Below are 14498 nucleotides of genomic sequence, written 5' to 3'. Positions count from 1 at the left end.
TTCAAATCTCTTTGCTGTTCCTTTATATTTACTTGACATCATAGGAACTAATTTGCTCTTAACACCTTTTCCATAAGTTAAGAGCTATTAAAAAAAAATCACTCAAAGACAAATCATGAGAGACTCTTGCCTCTAGGAAACAAATTGAGAGTTGTTGAAGGAGGTAGGGGCAGGGATAGGGTAACTGGGTGATGAACATTAGGGAGGGCATGTGATGTGATGAGCACTGGATGTTACATTGTATGTTGGCAAATTGAATTTAAATTAAAAAAAATCACTGTATATAACTATTTCAACATGATGATCTACCAAATTTTACTTACCTACTCTCTAGTGTTGGATTTATTGGTTACTGATCATCTATCTACCTCGATTATCTATTTCAGTAGGGCCATAGGGTAGCTCTTGCTATACACCGCCAACCTGCATTCCAGGAAAGTTACACAGAGGCTATGAACACCACTCTTAATTTACACACCTTAACAGAAAGAGCAGAGATTTGTCTCAATTTTAGAGCTTGTGTTTACTTTGGACCTTTTGAATATTTTTCCTTAAATTCCCTTTAAAATCAGCTTCTACATGAATAAATTTTTTTATTTGTGATATCAGGAGAACATGTGACAGCAGGGAGAATATGTTTTCTCTCCAATGCTCTGAAAGAGTGAAAGATCCAGGGGACATTATAAGGAGATGGGGCTGTTATTACCAGAAGTCACTGCTACTATCAGTTGTAGTCTTTGCTACTACAGGCATTTAAGCCAGCTTGCTGGCTTCAGCAGAAGAAGCTGCTCTTCTCTTCTCTATGCTAAGAAAAGCTAAGAAAAGGAATAGAGCAGCAGATTCTACACCGAACATGGGCTCCTGCTGCCTGGCTTCCAGGGACACACCGCAGAGAAGGGACCTATATATTTCATAACCTTCTAATTCTCTATGTGCACCCTAACTATACTCATAACCACCAACCTTCTCCAAGAACCTGTAACTGAAAGATGGATACATGTTTCTAAAGACTGTAATCCTGCTACAAAACAGTACTACTTCAGTGAGAATAACAAACTACAGCTTGAGTAAGAAGGGGAAAAGAGAAGGAAGAGATGAACCTGCTAGTGGAGACAGCAGTGCTAACGACCTAGAGCACCCTGGCACATGCTTCCTGGGCCAGCTGTGGATCTTCAAAGGAACTATCTATTCACAAACTTTGCCCATTTTTTAATGGGGCTTTTTTTTTATTGTTGAATTTTTAAGAATTATTTATTCTAGAAACGAATGTCTCCTCAGATAAAGGATCTGCAAATACTTTTTCCCATTCTGTATGTTGTTCTTTCTACTTTTTGGTAAGTATTTGTGGAAGCACAAAAATTTTTATTTTTGATGAAGCCTACTGTATCTTTTGTTGCCTGTGTCATATCTAAGACACCACTGCCTAATCCAAGGTCACAAAAACCTATCCCTGTTTTCTTCTATGAGTTTGATAGTTCTGGCTCTTATATTCAGGTCTTCAGAACATTATATTGTGGGTATAGGATGAAGTAGGGATCTTTTCATACCTATGTACATAGATTTATCTAGTTGTCCCAGTACCCTTTGTTGAAAAGATGACTCTTTCTCCATTGAAATGTCCTAGCACCCTTACTAAAAGTCAAATGACCATGGGACAGCTGGGTGGCTCAGCAGTTGAGTGTAGGCCTTCAGCTCAGGTTGTGACCCTGGAGTCCTGGGATTGAGTCCCACATTGGGCTCCCTGCACGGAGCCTGCTTCTCCCTCTGCCTCTTGGTGTCTCTCATGAATAAATAAATATTTTTTAAAAAATCAAATGACCATAACTATGGATTTATTTCTGGACTCTCACTGTTCTTCCAATGATCTTTATGTCTGTCCTTATGCCAGAACATTGTCTCAATTACTGAATTTTTATATTAAGTTGTGACATCAGGAAGTATGGGTCCTCCAAATTTATTCTTTTTGAAAATGTTTTCAGCTGCTTGAGGTCCTTCACATTTCATCTAATTTCTGTGAATTTCTGCAAAGAAGCTAGCTGACATTTTAAAAGGGACTGCAATGAATCCGTAGATTATCTAAGCGGTATTGCTCTTAGGCTGTAACAATATTAAGTTTTTCAAAAACTAAAAATGGGATGCTGCCTTCAGCCCAGAGCCTGATCCTAGAGACCTGGGATCGAGTCCTATGTCGGGCTCCATGCATGGAGCCTGTTTCTCCCTCTGCCTGTGTTTCTGCCTTTCTCTCTGTCTCTCACGAATAAATAAATAAAATCTTAAAAAAATAAATAAATAAAATAAAATAAATAAAATTAAATAAAACAAACAAATAAATGCATGCAACACCTTTATAGCCAAACAGCTGGAAGATTTAGAAGTCAAGCCTCATCTTACGCTAGGGTTAAACTTCAGCACAAGAACCAAAATTTGACGGTGAATATTATTCCTGAAAACCTCTTTAGTAAGCCATAGAGTGGAGCACACAAAGCTGTGTGCATACAATCCTTGCCAGTTTTACATATATAAAATGTAAAAGGAGATGAGCCTATTTAAGCATTCCATTCCATACTCACTCTAGGTCTTATCAATCCCTGGTCCTGCTTAAAGTGTGAGTTTTCTGTTTTTCATTTGTCAAACACTTCTGATAAAAATAAAGAAATACAATTGAAAGGATTTCACTTTGGTCATTCATGGGGAAAATGGCATCCTTTTCCAAATTATGCTACTAAATTTGCAATCTCCTTATTATTAATAACTATACTTCTCCTTTTTTCACTGGGATAGTCAAATAAACAACATGGCTGGTGTATCTGCAGAAAGGATCAAGGGGGGAAAAAAAGGCATTTCATAGCCACACCTGAGGGAAGAGTGGTCCTCATGAGCAAGTCAACACTTACCAAACCTCTCCTGCACCATAAGGGCCACCTGTCTTCCCACCTGCGTGCTCCCAGTGAAGGACAGCAGGTTCACCCGCTCATCTTTGGCCATTGCTGTGCTGCAGGGGAACAATCAGCGTCACCCAAGGCAGAGAAACCCAGCAAGTGGTAGCAGCTACTGGAACATGATTCCTCATCATAGACAAGCACTTATTCAGAAACAAAAAAAGTCTGTCCCAACAGTGCAAGGGAAGGTCTTCATGAAAATGAACTAGATTTTCAGGACATCTGAGTGGTTCAGTGATCGACTGACTATCTGCCTTTGGCTCAGGTCAGGATCCCGGGATCAAGTCCCATATTAGGCTCCCTACAGGGAGCTTTCTCCCTCTGCCCATGTCTCTGTCTCTCTGTGTCTCTCATGAAAAAATAAATAACATCTTAAGAATAAAAAAAAAAAAATTTTAAAGCAAAGAAAAAAGAAATGTGGGCAGCCCGGGTGGCTCAGCGGTTTTGCGCTGCCTTCAGCCCGGGGCCTGATCCTGGAGACCCGGGATCCAGTCCCACATCAGGCTCTCCGCATGGAGCCTGCTTCTCCCTCCGCCTGTGTCTCTGCCCCTCTCTCTCTGTGTCTCTCATGAATAAATAAATAAAATCTTAAAAAAAAAAAAAAAAAGAAAAGAAAAAAGAAATGTCTCAAACAGGCACATCTCTGGAGATGAGTAGATGAATGGCTGGAGATGAGTAGATGAGAAGGGAATGGATGCTAAGTGCTGATGGGTATGAAAGTTCCCTTTTGGTGTAATGAAAATATTCTTGAAACAATAATGGTGATGGTTGCACAACACTATGAATATTCTAAGAACCATTCAACTATACTTTTTTAAGAAGAGAATTTTATGGTATGTGAGTTATGCAGCAATTTTCTAAAAACAATACATTTTAAAAAAGAGGCTGTATTCCCAGAGGTCCCCTTTTTGTTCAGCTGAAGAGCCTAGATAATAGGATGGGGAACAGAGGGAGACACCAAACTGTAATTCTACTTGCTTTATATATTTATACAGTGGCTTCTTATTTTAGGCTATCAACACCTCATAAAAGTAGCTCTGGACAATTAAAAAGACAATTCTTACTCATCTTCCCAAAAAAGGCTATGTAGTCATAAAGGCAAAGCCCAATGAAATAAAAAATAATAATGATTAACAAAAACTACTCTTACCTCCTCAGCTATATAGGGTTTCATTATTCTACTATTCTAGAATAAGTAAGATTCTAGGGGTGCCTGAGTGGCTCAAGTGATTAAAGCATCTGCCTTCAGCTCAGGTCATGATCCCAGGGTCCTGGGATTGAGTCCCACATCAAGCTCCCTGCTCAGCAGGAAGCCTGCTTCTCCCTCATGCTCTCCCTCACTATCTCTCCCCTCTCAGATAAATTAATTAAAAAAAAAAAAAAAAAGATTCTAATCAATCAATCTGGAGTCTTTCAACAGAGAGCTACTCTGGGCCCACTGACCTACCCAATGTCTGCTCCACCACAGGTCAAGGAACAAATAGCACCAGGCAGCTTGTTGTCCTCCAGAACCTTGGCTATTATTCTACAAAGGAAAAAAAGCAATTATTAAAAAGGGAACAATTTAATTTCTAAGAGGTTTTTTTGTTTTTTTTTTTAAACTAGGAATAATTTCCAACCACTTGACTTCCCTTTTTCAACTCTCTCCCCCAACCTCCACTCACCACCCCAAACAGGCAGGCCAGGATTCCAACCTCACATATTAAGAGATAAGATTTCCCAACACTTAAAAGCACAATTATTTCCTTAAAATCTTAAGGAGAAAAATACATGGGGCTCCTGGATGGCTCAGTCAGTTGAGCGTCTAACTCTTGATTTCAGCTCAGCTCATGAGTTCAGAGTCGTGAGATACAGCGCTACATCAGGCTCTGCACTGGGTGTAGAGCCTGCTTAAGATTCACCTCTCTCTCTCAAAAGAAAAAAAAAAAAGAAAAATACTTGTAAAAATAAAAGACACAACACACTGGTCAGGTAGTTCAAGTGTTCGTTGTTTTCAAAGATTTTCTGCCAAACTATGAACACCAGGCTGGGTTCAAGATGATAGACTGATCACAGAGCATTTTTTTGGGTCTCCTGCCACAAATCCATTAAAATGAGGGTAAGAAATAAAAAGGAATAAAATCTAGAAAAATGAAGAACAGGAAAGGTAGTCTCCATCAGCAAATGAGTAGTTTCAACACATCTCTGCAAAGAGACACCAGCCAGGGATGTGGTCAAGGATGAAACAGGAAACTGGCCCCCAAGTTAGAGTAGTTGCTGAGGAGCTAGAGCAAAGGGAGCTGGACCTGCCAGCAGAACCTAAGCATGTTCAAGACCAGTGTCCACTGGCTTTGCACCAAATTCTTTAGTCCACAAATTGATGGTTGCCCAGGTTGGGGATGGGAAGATGGGTAAAATGGGTGAAGGGGAGTGGGAGTACAGGCTTCCAGTTATGGAGCAAGTAAGTGATGAGAATAAAAGGCACAACGTAAGGCATATAGCCAATGACATTGTAATAGCATTGTATGGTGACAGTCGGGAGCTACACTTGTGGTGAGCACAGCAATGTACATATTTGTCCAATAATTATTTTATACATTTGAAACTAATGTAACATTACATGTCTACCATACTCAAAAATTTTTAAAAATACTGTTGTTCTTTTAAAAAAGAAAAAAAATTATTTAGTCCAGAAGTATCAGCGCCCTCCAGGCTACATCACTGTGGGCAAGCAAAGCTGCTTCTTCAGTGTTATCCTATGACTTATGCTACTTGAGTTACAATGATAAATACAGTTCAAGGCCACTTAAATCTGATAGTTGTACAAAACCACTTCAGTAATTCTGGCTTCTCTGACACAGGGTTCTTTCATTCATTCTGACCTTCCTGAGGCACTTGGACCTAAATAGAGCCAAGGCTCTTTTCATCAATCATTCTAACCCTCTAGCTACTCTAATGCAACTTAAATTTCAAAAAATAATCCAAACCCTAAACCCACTTCCATAAAAAAAGATACCATTGCTATATGTAAATTCTCCAACTGTCCCCCAAACACGTCCTTTATAGTGCTGTTCTTTTTTTTCAGGCCATGAAGGATCACATGTGCCACTGTCATGTCTGAGACCAGACGTCAGGCAGTCCAATTTCTCCCAGGGACTCGGGGTATATATACTGTCTGCACAAGGAGATGGATTGTTCTTCAAGGGTAGGGATTTTGCTTTGTGCCTTAGGTTTGCAAAACCCTTTTCCATACTGCATGGAGCTCCTGACTTTGGGTTAACTCTGTTGTTTTGCTGCCCTAGTTACCTAGTATGTGTTAGAAAGTTAACAGTGCTACACAGACACAACAGGACTTCTTCTAGAAATGACCCCTGAACTGGTTGACTCCACCTAGACCAGGGTATCATCATGAGGATTGTAAATGGGAAGCTCAGGCTTTCTGGTCTTCCCTGAGCACAGGGACTCTGGTAACTTCATGTCCCTTGTGGGTAGCTAAAAGCTCTGCTGATAGAATTGTTCCAAGACATTCTGGTTCCTATGGGTCAGCAGGCTTTTATACCAGGGCAACTGCTACAACTGTCCAAAGCAGATCTCATCTCCCTGCTCTTGCATGAATTGCTACGAAGACACAGAAGAAGATAAATACTGGATGCTCTCCTCCTCCCAAAATACAACCTTTTCTACATCCTGCTGACTAGAAATAGGTGCAGTGTGTGGCCTGTCGTCATCTACAAATCTGAACATTTAGCTGAATTTAAGAACTGCTGGGCAAGAAGAAGGCACCCTTGGTTAATTCCAGCAAAACCTAGCATCATTTTGCTTATTGTCTTCTGTAATAAAATCAGATAACATTCTCAATTATCTAAAGAACCAGCCATGTTCCCATATGAACATTTCAAATCCTTCAAACTGTTTAGAACAAATACATAAATAAGCTCAAAGCAGCAATCACTTAGAACATCTGAAACTATTATCAAAGTACGTATTTTAAACCAGCTGCTTAATAAGAACTGTCAAGTCTGTTCACTATATCGACAGTAACTGTTTTAGGGTTTTTGTTTTTTAAGCTGCCTGGGAACCTCATCATTTTTATAGATGTGTTCTGTCTCATGTGTTTTGCAGATTACAGTTGTCGGTAATAACTATAAGTATAATCATACATTTTAATTATTATAGGTCAATAATTATTTAATTAGCCAATTTAATTATCTTGCCTTGGAGGATAGTTTCCTCAATAGCACATAGTCCCTTCAAGTAAATACTAACCCACACTACTCTGTTTTAGCCTATGTTGCAATTGCTAAGCCACTATCCCTAAGTTTCTAAACATTAAGGACCCTCTTCCACAGAGACTCCACATGCTTTCTTTTTTTTTTTTTTTTTCCCCCACATGCTTTCTACTAGCAATTCTTCAATCAGAGAATGCAGACCATGCAACCAATGGACCATCAAGGAAGGTCAACACACATCCCTGTACATGGAAAGACATCCTCTTTCTATACAGATTCCAAATTCCAATGACACATCAGGAACACAAATTTTATGACCTAATCAGTGTTGTCAAGTTCTCAAAAATGAATTAAAAAAATAATTTCATAACCAAAAAATGATATACATTTTAGACATTGTTAGAATTAGTAGAACAGTATAATAACCATTTCTTTCTGTTTTGTCAACCACCTATTAAATGAAAGCAATGAAAGTAGAAATCAAAACCATGAACATGTTCAGCAATTACTAAATACAGCCCCTAAACTGCACAATTTCCTTTCCACTGGATTTTTCTTTCCCAAGTGAAATAAAGGTTTATAAGAGCTCAATTTCAACATGTTAATCAATACTAGAATGTTTCCAAAGAGTTCAATGATACAGCTCTGAAAGAACTCCATATACTGTAAAATGATTATCAAAATGTTATTACAATCAAAGGAGAAAGAGGCTATCCAAGTTCCATGCTTAAGTAAATATGACCCTTCCACACAGGATTACAAATCAGTGCCTATCAATCACCCTCTGAGATTATTCAAGACTCAAGAAAAAGAAAGCCACATACTTACTTTGTGACAGCTACACTAATGAGGGAAGTTGTTGGAGCTCCTTTCCTTAAAAGGGTTAAAAAAAAAAAAGGACAACTTAATTTGGTAGAAATCATAAATACCTTTTCCTGTCAAGAAGAAGCAAAACTCTTTGTGATGAGTTCTGTCCAATTAGACCACAAAACCTAGTAACTGAAATCAAAATCTGTCCTTCTAAAGCTTTGTGTCTGGGACCCAAGGGACTACAAAACTTTGCAAAACATAAAAATGACACCAAACAGGGGAGCCTGGGTGACTCAGTCAGTTAAGTGTCTGCCTTTGTCTCAGGTTATAATCTCAGGGTCCTGGGAGGAGTCCAGCATCCCCTGCATCCCCATATCATCATATCTTTGGGCTCTCTGCTCAGTGGGGAGCCTGCTTCTCCCTCTGCCTCTGCCCCTGCTCTAGCTTTCTCGCTCTCTCAAATAAATAAAATCTTAAAAAAAAAAAAAAAAAAAAAAAAAAGAAGAAAAGAAAATGACACAATTTTGAACCTGCTTCCCAGACTAAACACAGGAACCATTACATTAACCTTTGTCAATTATGGAAATGGAAATCTATCAACGTGAACTTCAGAAGTTCCTCAGAAGGCTCAGAGGGCTGAGAAAAACCATATGACCCATCTTTATGAATTAAAACACTGGAAAGCATGGGGCCCTCTGGCAACATGGTGCCAATCATTCACCTCCCAATGATGCCAGGCTTTTATAGACAGTCTTTGAATATACTCAGTTGAACACAACATTACGGTTAAGTGAAGAGCCAGTGAGACAGATGCCAAATGGGCAAAGACAGTTCTCCTGGCTTTCCTGATCTCACTTCCTCTACTCACCAGGGAAGCTAAAAACAAGCGTTTTGTAATCTATGAAATAGACATTTTCCTAATCAACTTCTATCATGCATTTTATAAAGGTGTTAAAGTTGGGATGCCTGGGTGGCTCAGTGGTTGAGCATCTGCATTCAGCCCAGGTCATGATCCCAGGGTCCTGGGATCGAGTCTCACATCAGGTTCCCTAAGGGGAGCTTCTTCCTCTGCCTATGTCTCTGCCTCTCTCTCTGTCTCTCATGAATAAATAAATAAAATCTTAAAAAAAAAAAGACATTAAAATTAATTTCTTTAACTGCAGCCAAGGGCTGCAGAATCAATAACTTGGGAATTCACTATGAAATTTTTATTGAAGGGGATCCCTGGGTGGTGCAGCGGTTTGGCGCCTGCCTTTGGCCCAGGGCGCGATCCTGGAGACCCGGGATCGAATCCCACATCAGGCTCCCGGTGCATGGAGCCTGCTTCTCCCTCCGCCTGTGTCTCTGCCTCTCTCTCTCTCTCTCTGTGACTATCATAAATAAATAAAAAAAATTAAAAAAAAAATGTTTAAAAAAGAAATTTTTATTGAAGGTAGGGGGGAGTCAAATTTCACAAAGAAGGTTGTAACTCTTCCCAAGTTCTTTTTTTCTAACTTTTTTTTTTTTTTAATTTTTATTTATTTATGATAGTCACAGAGAGAGAGAGAGAGGCAGAGACACAGGCAGAGGGAGAAGCAGGCTCCATGCACCGGGAGCCCGATGTGGGATTCGATCCTGGGTCTCCAGGATCACGCCCTGGGCCAAAGGCAGGCGCCAAACCGCTGCGCCACCCAGGGATCCCCTTTTTTTCTAACTTTTAAACTGAGTTTTGTTTGAAGAGTGTGGCATAAAGAATACACCTGGGTTTTTGTTCCCAGTTTCTGAAATAATCGGAACCCCTTGGAATTTCCTGAGGGATAGAAGTGTCTCTGTTATGCTAACAAGGTGACCTGTGCAGTTTGCTAGACTGGTCACTGATCTCCATAAAAACCAACAGTGTGATTAGAGGGTTGGAACCCCACCTATGTCCCCCCACTCCACCTACCTACCGGGAATGGAGCATGGCTGAGAGTCCAATCACCTGTTCAATGATTTCATCAACTGTGACTATTTAAGGAAACTCCAATAAAAAACTGTACTCACCAAAGCTGAGTACAGCCTCCTGGTAGGTGGGGTGACATGCCCCAACTAAACTGGGAAAAGGCATGGAAGCTCTGCATCTGGGACCTTCTACCCCTTACCATATGCGTATTCTTTAAAATAGAACTGTATTCAAGTGCCTGACTGGCTCAGCTGGTAGAGTATGAGACTTTTAAAATAAAACTGTAATCATTAAATAAAGCACTTTCTTGAGTTCTGTAAGTCATTCTAGTGAATTACTCAAACTGAGGCCTCATGGGGACCTCCTAATTGATACATGGCAGGCCAGAACTGCAGATATCCTGATGACCTGGGGATGCTCTTGGCCGACATCTGAAGAGGAAAAACCTTGTGAAGGGTTAAGCCCTTACATCTGCAGAGCCAACACCAACTCTTGCAGTATCGCCACTTGGGGTGGAAAGAGCTGGAAACCAGAATAAGGACAAGCCTTTGTCAAAAAAAAAAAATAAGGCAAAAAAATTAATTATACCAATAGCATAATACATAGTAATAAAAAATCAGCACTCTACAACTAGCAGTATGACTTATATGTTCAAACAAGATGAAATCAGCAAGGGAGAGACTCTTAATCATAGGAAACAAACTGAGGGTAGCTGGAGGGGACGGAGTTGGAGGGACGGGGTTAACTGGGTGATGGACATTAAGGAGGGCATGTGATGTAATGGGCACTGGGTGTTATATAAGACTGATGAGGGCAGCCCGGGTGGCTCAGCAGTTTAGCGCCGCCTTCAGCCCAGGGTGTGATCCTGGAGACCTAGGATCAAGTCCCGTGTCAGGCTCCCTGCATGGAGCCCTGCTTCTCCCTCTGCCGGTGTCTCTGCCTGTCTCTCTCTCTGTCTCTCATGAATAAATAAAATCTTTATATAAAAAAAAAAAATACTGAGGAGTCACTGATCTGTACCTCTGAAACTAATAATGCATTATGTTAATTAACTCAATTAAAATTAAAAAATAAAGTGTAGGATATTAGAAAACATTTCAATACATTGAAAATACTTTTAGTAAAAAAAAAAAAAAAAAAAAAGAAAGAAAGAAAGAAAAATACTTTTAGTAATACCTGAAAATGGCTACTTTTATCACCTTAACACTGAGTAAGAAAGGGAGTTCTTACCAAAGGCATACGTTCCCACAGATCATTGCGATGGCATTGTTCCAGCCATACACAGCCACAGGGAAGTTGAACGCAGTGATGATACCAACCAGGCCCACAGGATTCCACTGCTCAATGAGCGCATGGCCAGGTCCTGAGGACAGGGGAAGGTGTGGAACTTGCTTAAACAAGTATCTTAATGCATTTGATGGTAATCATTACAGTCTGACATCATTCATTTTGAGAACAAAGGTGCATCAGGCTAAGTGGGAATCCAGATGTCTTGCATTGGATCATTTTACACAGCTGCTGGATAGTGGTATATTAATTAGTATACAATGAAGCTGTTATTACTATACTAGGTTATACACTGTCCTGATACCATCACACCTCTGATCCTGCTTGTGATCAGGCCAGCATCAGCACCATCTGGGAGACAAGGAAACTTCAAAGAGGTGAGGAGAGGTGCCCTGGATGATGTGACTGCAAAGGGCACAACACAGGACCTGTGACACCTGTTCTTTTACAATGCCTGTAAAGCCCTTGGCCAACTTCTCCAAAGTGAAGCCAAGATGGCTCATGTGAAAGAAAAAAAGAACAGCTCTAAGAATTACATGTATGTTAAATGAACTGCACAAGTCTTTATATTTATATTGGAAAATGAGAAATACAAAGAAAAATATGTAACTTATATATAAATTTTAAATGTAACGTCACCCACCATCCTACAGGGGTGTATTTTAATTGAAGGCAGCTGGAGCAAGGAAGGTGACCACTCGAACTGAGTTAAAACCACAGACCAGGGCAGCCCAGGTGGCTCAGCAGTTTAGCACCACCTTCAGTCCAGGGCGTGATCTTAGAGACCCAGGATCGAGTCCCACATCGACCTCCCTAAATGGAGCCTGTTTCTCCCTCTGTGTCTTTGCCTCTCTCTCTCTCTCTGTGTCTCTCATGAATAAATAAATAAGGGCAGCCCTGGTGGCGCAGCGGTTTAGCGCCGCCTGCAGCCAAGGGCGTGATCCTGGAGACCCTGGATCGAGTACCACGTCTGGCTGTCTGCGTGGAGCCTGCTTCTCCCTCTGCCTGTGTCTCTGCCTCTCTCTCTCTCTCTGCATCTCTATGAATAAATAAAATTTAAAAAAAAAGAATAAATAAAATATTTTAAAAAAGAAAAACCATAGACCACCTGGGAAGGTGGAGCTCCCAGGTGTCCATCTGTCTGTCCATACTCAGGCTGTGGGGAAAGGGAACCCATCGGGAGCTACCCCCCCTTCCCAGGCCCCTGGAGATGATGTGCTGACACAGCCTCTTCCTGGCAGGCCTGCCTCCTCCTCTCCTGCCCTCCCCTTGTTGTCCTCCCCAGGGTGGCCAGCGCAGTTCAATGACCTCTGTCCCTGGCTTACCACTCTGTGGACTCTGTGGTGTCTGGATCGCTACTGGATCACTACTGTAGATGCCCTCAGGACAAAGTCCGGTTCCTTGCCAGGACTCCATTTTCACCTTGTGTCTCCCCTCTGCCCTCAAGCTATGCTAAAGCAAGGCAGTTGCCTAAATAAGCGGTGTTTTCCCACCTTAAATCACACAAGCTTCTTCTCGGTGACCAAGCACCTCACCCTCTCCTTCCTTAAGGCCTGACCTTGGATTACTGTCTCCTAGGGGTGTCTCCTGACTGCCTCACAAGGCTGGCTCAGGGTCACCACCCTGCCCTGTGCCCCCAGTACTTACCATACTGTTACTATTGTCCTATTACATGTCTCTCACTTCCCTCCCACTCTAAAACATAATGAATCTTTAAGCTTTTAAATTCCTTCAGGACAGCCACCTGGATGACTCAGTGGTTGAGCATCTACCTCTGGCTCAGGTCGTGATCCCGGCATCCTGGGATCGAGTCCCACATTGGGCTCCCTGCAAGGAGCCTGCTTCTCCCTCTGCCTATGTCTCTGCCTCTCTCTGTGCCTCTCATGAATAAATAAATAAAATCTTTAAAAAAAAAAATTATCTCCCTCTCCCATCTCCCCACCCCACCCCACTCGTATGCATGCTTGTGCTCTCTCAATGAATGAATGAATCAACCTATCAATTAATTAATTCTTTCAGGATGGGGATAATTCCTTACTGATCAAGTACCACCTACTAGTTCTCCTGGCATCTGGTACACAGTAAGCATTTATTATATTAATGAAATTAAAGTTATCCACAAAGGCTCTGCATAAACAAATAACCTACTCTTCTAAAGAATGTGCAAGCAACTGAGACAGATTTTAATTGGTGAGGCAGACATCACAATAGGTGTAATCAAAGAAGTTCCTTGTATGTACACATGCACTTCGCCAAACTGGCAATTTACTTTTTTAACTAGAAAAGCCTATTGAAAATGATCAGCAACATAAAAATCATCTTGAATAATAGGAATCACTATTACATACCTAATTAAGGACATTAACTGTAGTTTAAAAAACAAAAAATCCCAATTCTTTCCTAAAGTAAATGCGCCAAATATGCTCCCCCCGCCAAAAAAAAAAACAACCCCAAAAACAAAAACAAGAAAACACAGAACGCCTGGGTGGTTCAGCAACTGAGTGTCTGCCTTTGGCCCAGGGCATGATCCTGGGAACCGGGATTGAGTCCCGCATCAGGCTCCCTGCATGGAGCCCGTTTCTCCCCCTGTCTCTGCCTCTCTCTCTCTCTCTCTCTCTGTCTCTCATGAATAAATAAATAAAAATTGTTTAAAAAAAAAAAAACGGAAAAATGTGATCTTTACAAAAAAAATTATTCCTTTTCCTGGTTATAAATGTAACAGAATCCCAATCATGGAAATTTTAGAAAATAGAGAAAAATAGATTAATAACCATCAATAATTCTGCCACATACAACCACTATTACTGCTTTGGCTGACTTCCACTACTTGGTACTCTTTTTTTTTTTAAGATTTTATTTATTTATTCATAGACACAGAGAGAGAGAGGCAGAGACACAGACAGAGGGAGAAGCAGGATCCATGCAGGGAGCCCGATGTGGGACTCGATCCCAGGTCTCCAGGATCATACCCCAGGCTGCAAGCGGCGCCAAACCGCTGCACCACCGGAGCTGCCCTACTTGGTACTTTCTATGCAGGCATTCAGTCACCTATTTTGCTCAAAACTGCAAACATTACAAATCATATAAACCTGTATCCTCACTTTTGAAACCTCTGCCAAGTACAAAGTCAGCCCTTGCAACATTAAGTAACAGCAAAAAAAATTGGAAATACCCTACATATTTATCACTTGGGAACTGGCTAAAAACATTAGTGTCCTGGGGCACTTGGGTGGCTCAGTGGTTGAGTGTCTGTCTGCCTTAGACTCAGGTCGTGATCCCAGAGTCCTAGGATGGAGTTCTGCATCAGGCTCCCTGCAGGGAGCCCGCTTCTCC

General features: G+C 41.1%; 1 protein-coding gene across 1 annotated transcript in view; it reads right to left on the bottom strand.

Moving 5' to 3' along the window:
* The window catches only part of ALDH7A1 (aldehyde dehydrogenase 7 family member A1), a 47124-nt gene that overhangs the window by 18534 nt on the left and 14092 nt on the right, over positions 1–14498 (bottom strand). The window contains exons 6-9 of the mRNA XM_041762175.1: positions 11109–11241; positions 7976–8020; positions 4387–4464; positions 2895–2992 (exon numbers count right to left, since the gene is read on the bottom strand). Of these exons, the coding sequence (XP_041618109.1) occupies positions 2895–2992; positions 4387–4464; positions 7976–8020; positions 11109–11241 (354 nt within the window). The remainder of the gene's footprint in view (positions 1–2894; positions 2993–4386; positions 4465–7975; positions 8021–11108; positions 11242–14498) is intronic.

The sequence above is a fragment of the Vulpes lagopus genome, chromosome 7, assembly GCF_018345385.1.
Source record: "Vulpes lagopus strain Blue_001 chromosome 7, ASM1834538v1, whole genome shotgun sequence".
NCBI lineage: Eukaryota > Metazoa > Chordata > Mammalia > Carnivora > Canidae > Vulpes > Vulpes lagopus.
The sequence above is the reverse complement of the archived record's forward strand: the minus strand, read 5'-3'. Positions and strand labels throughout refer to the sequence as shown.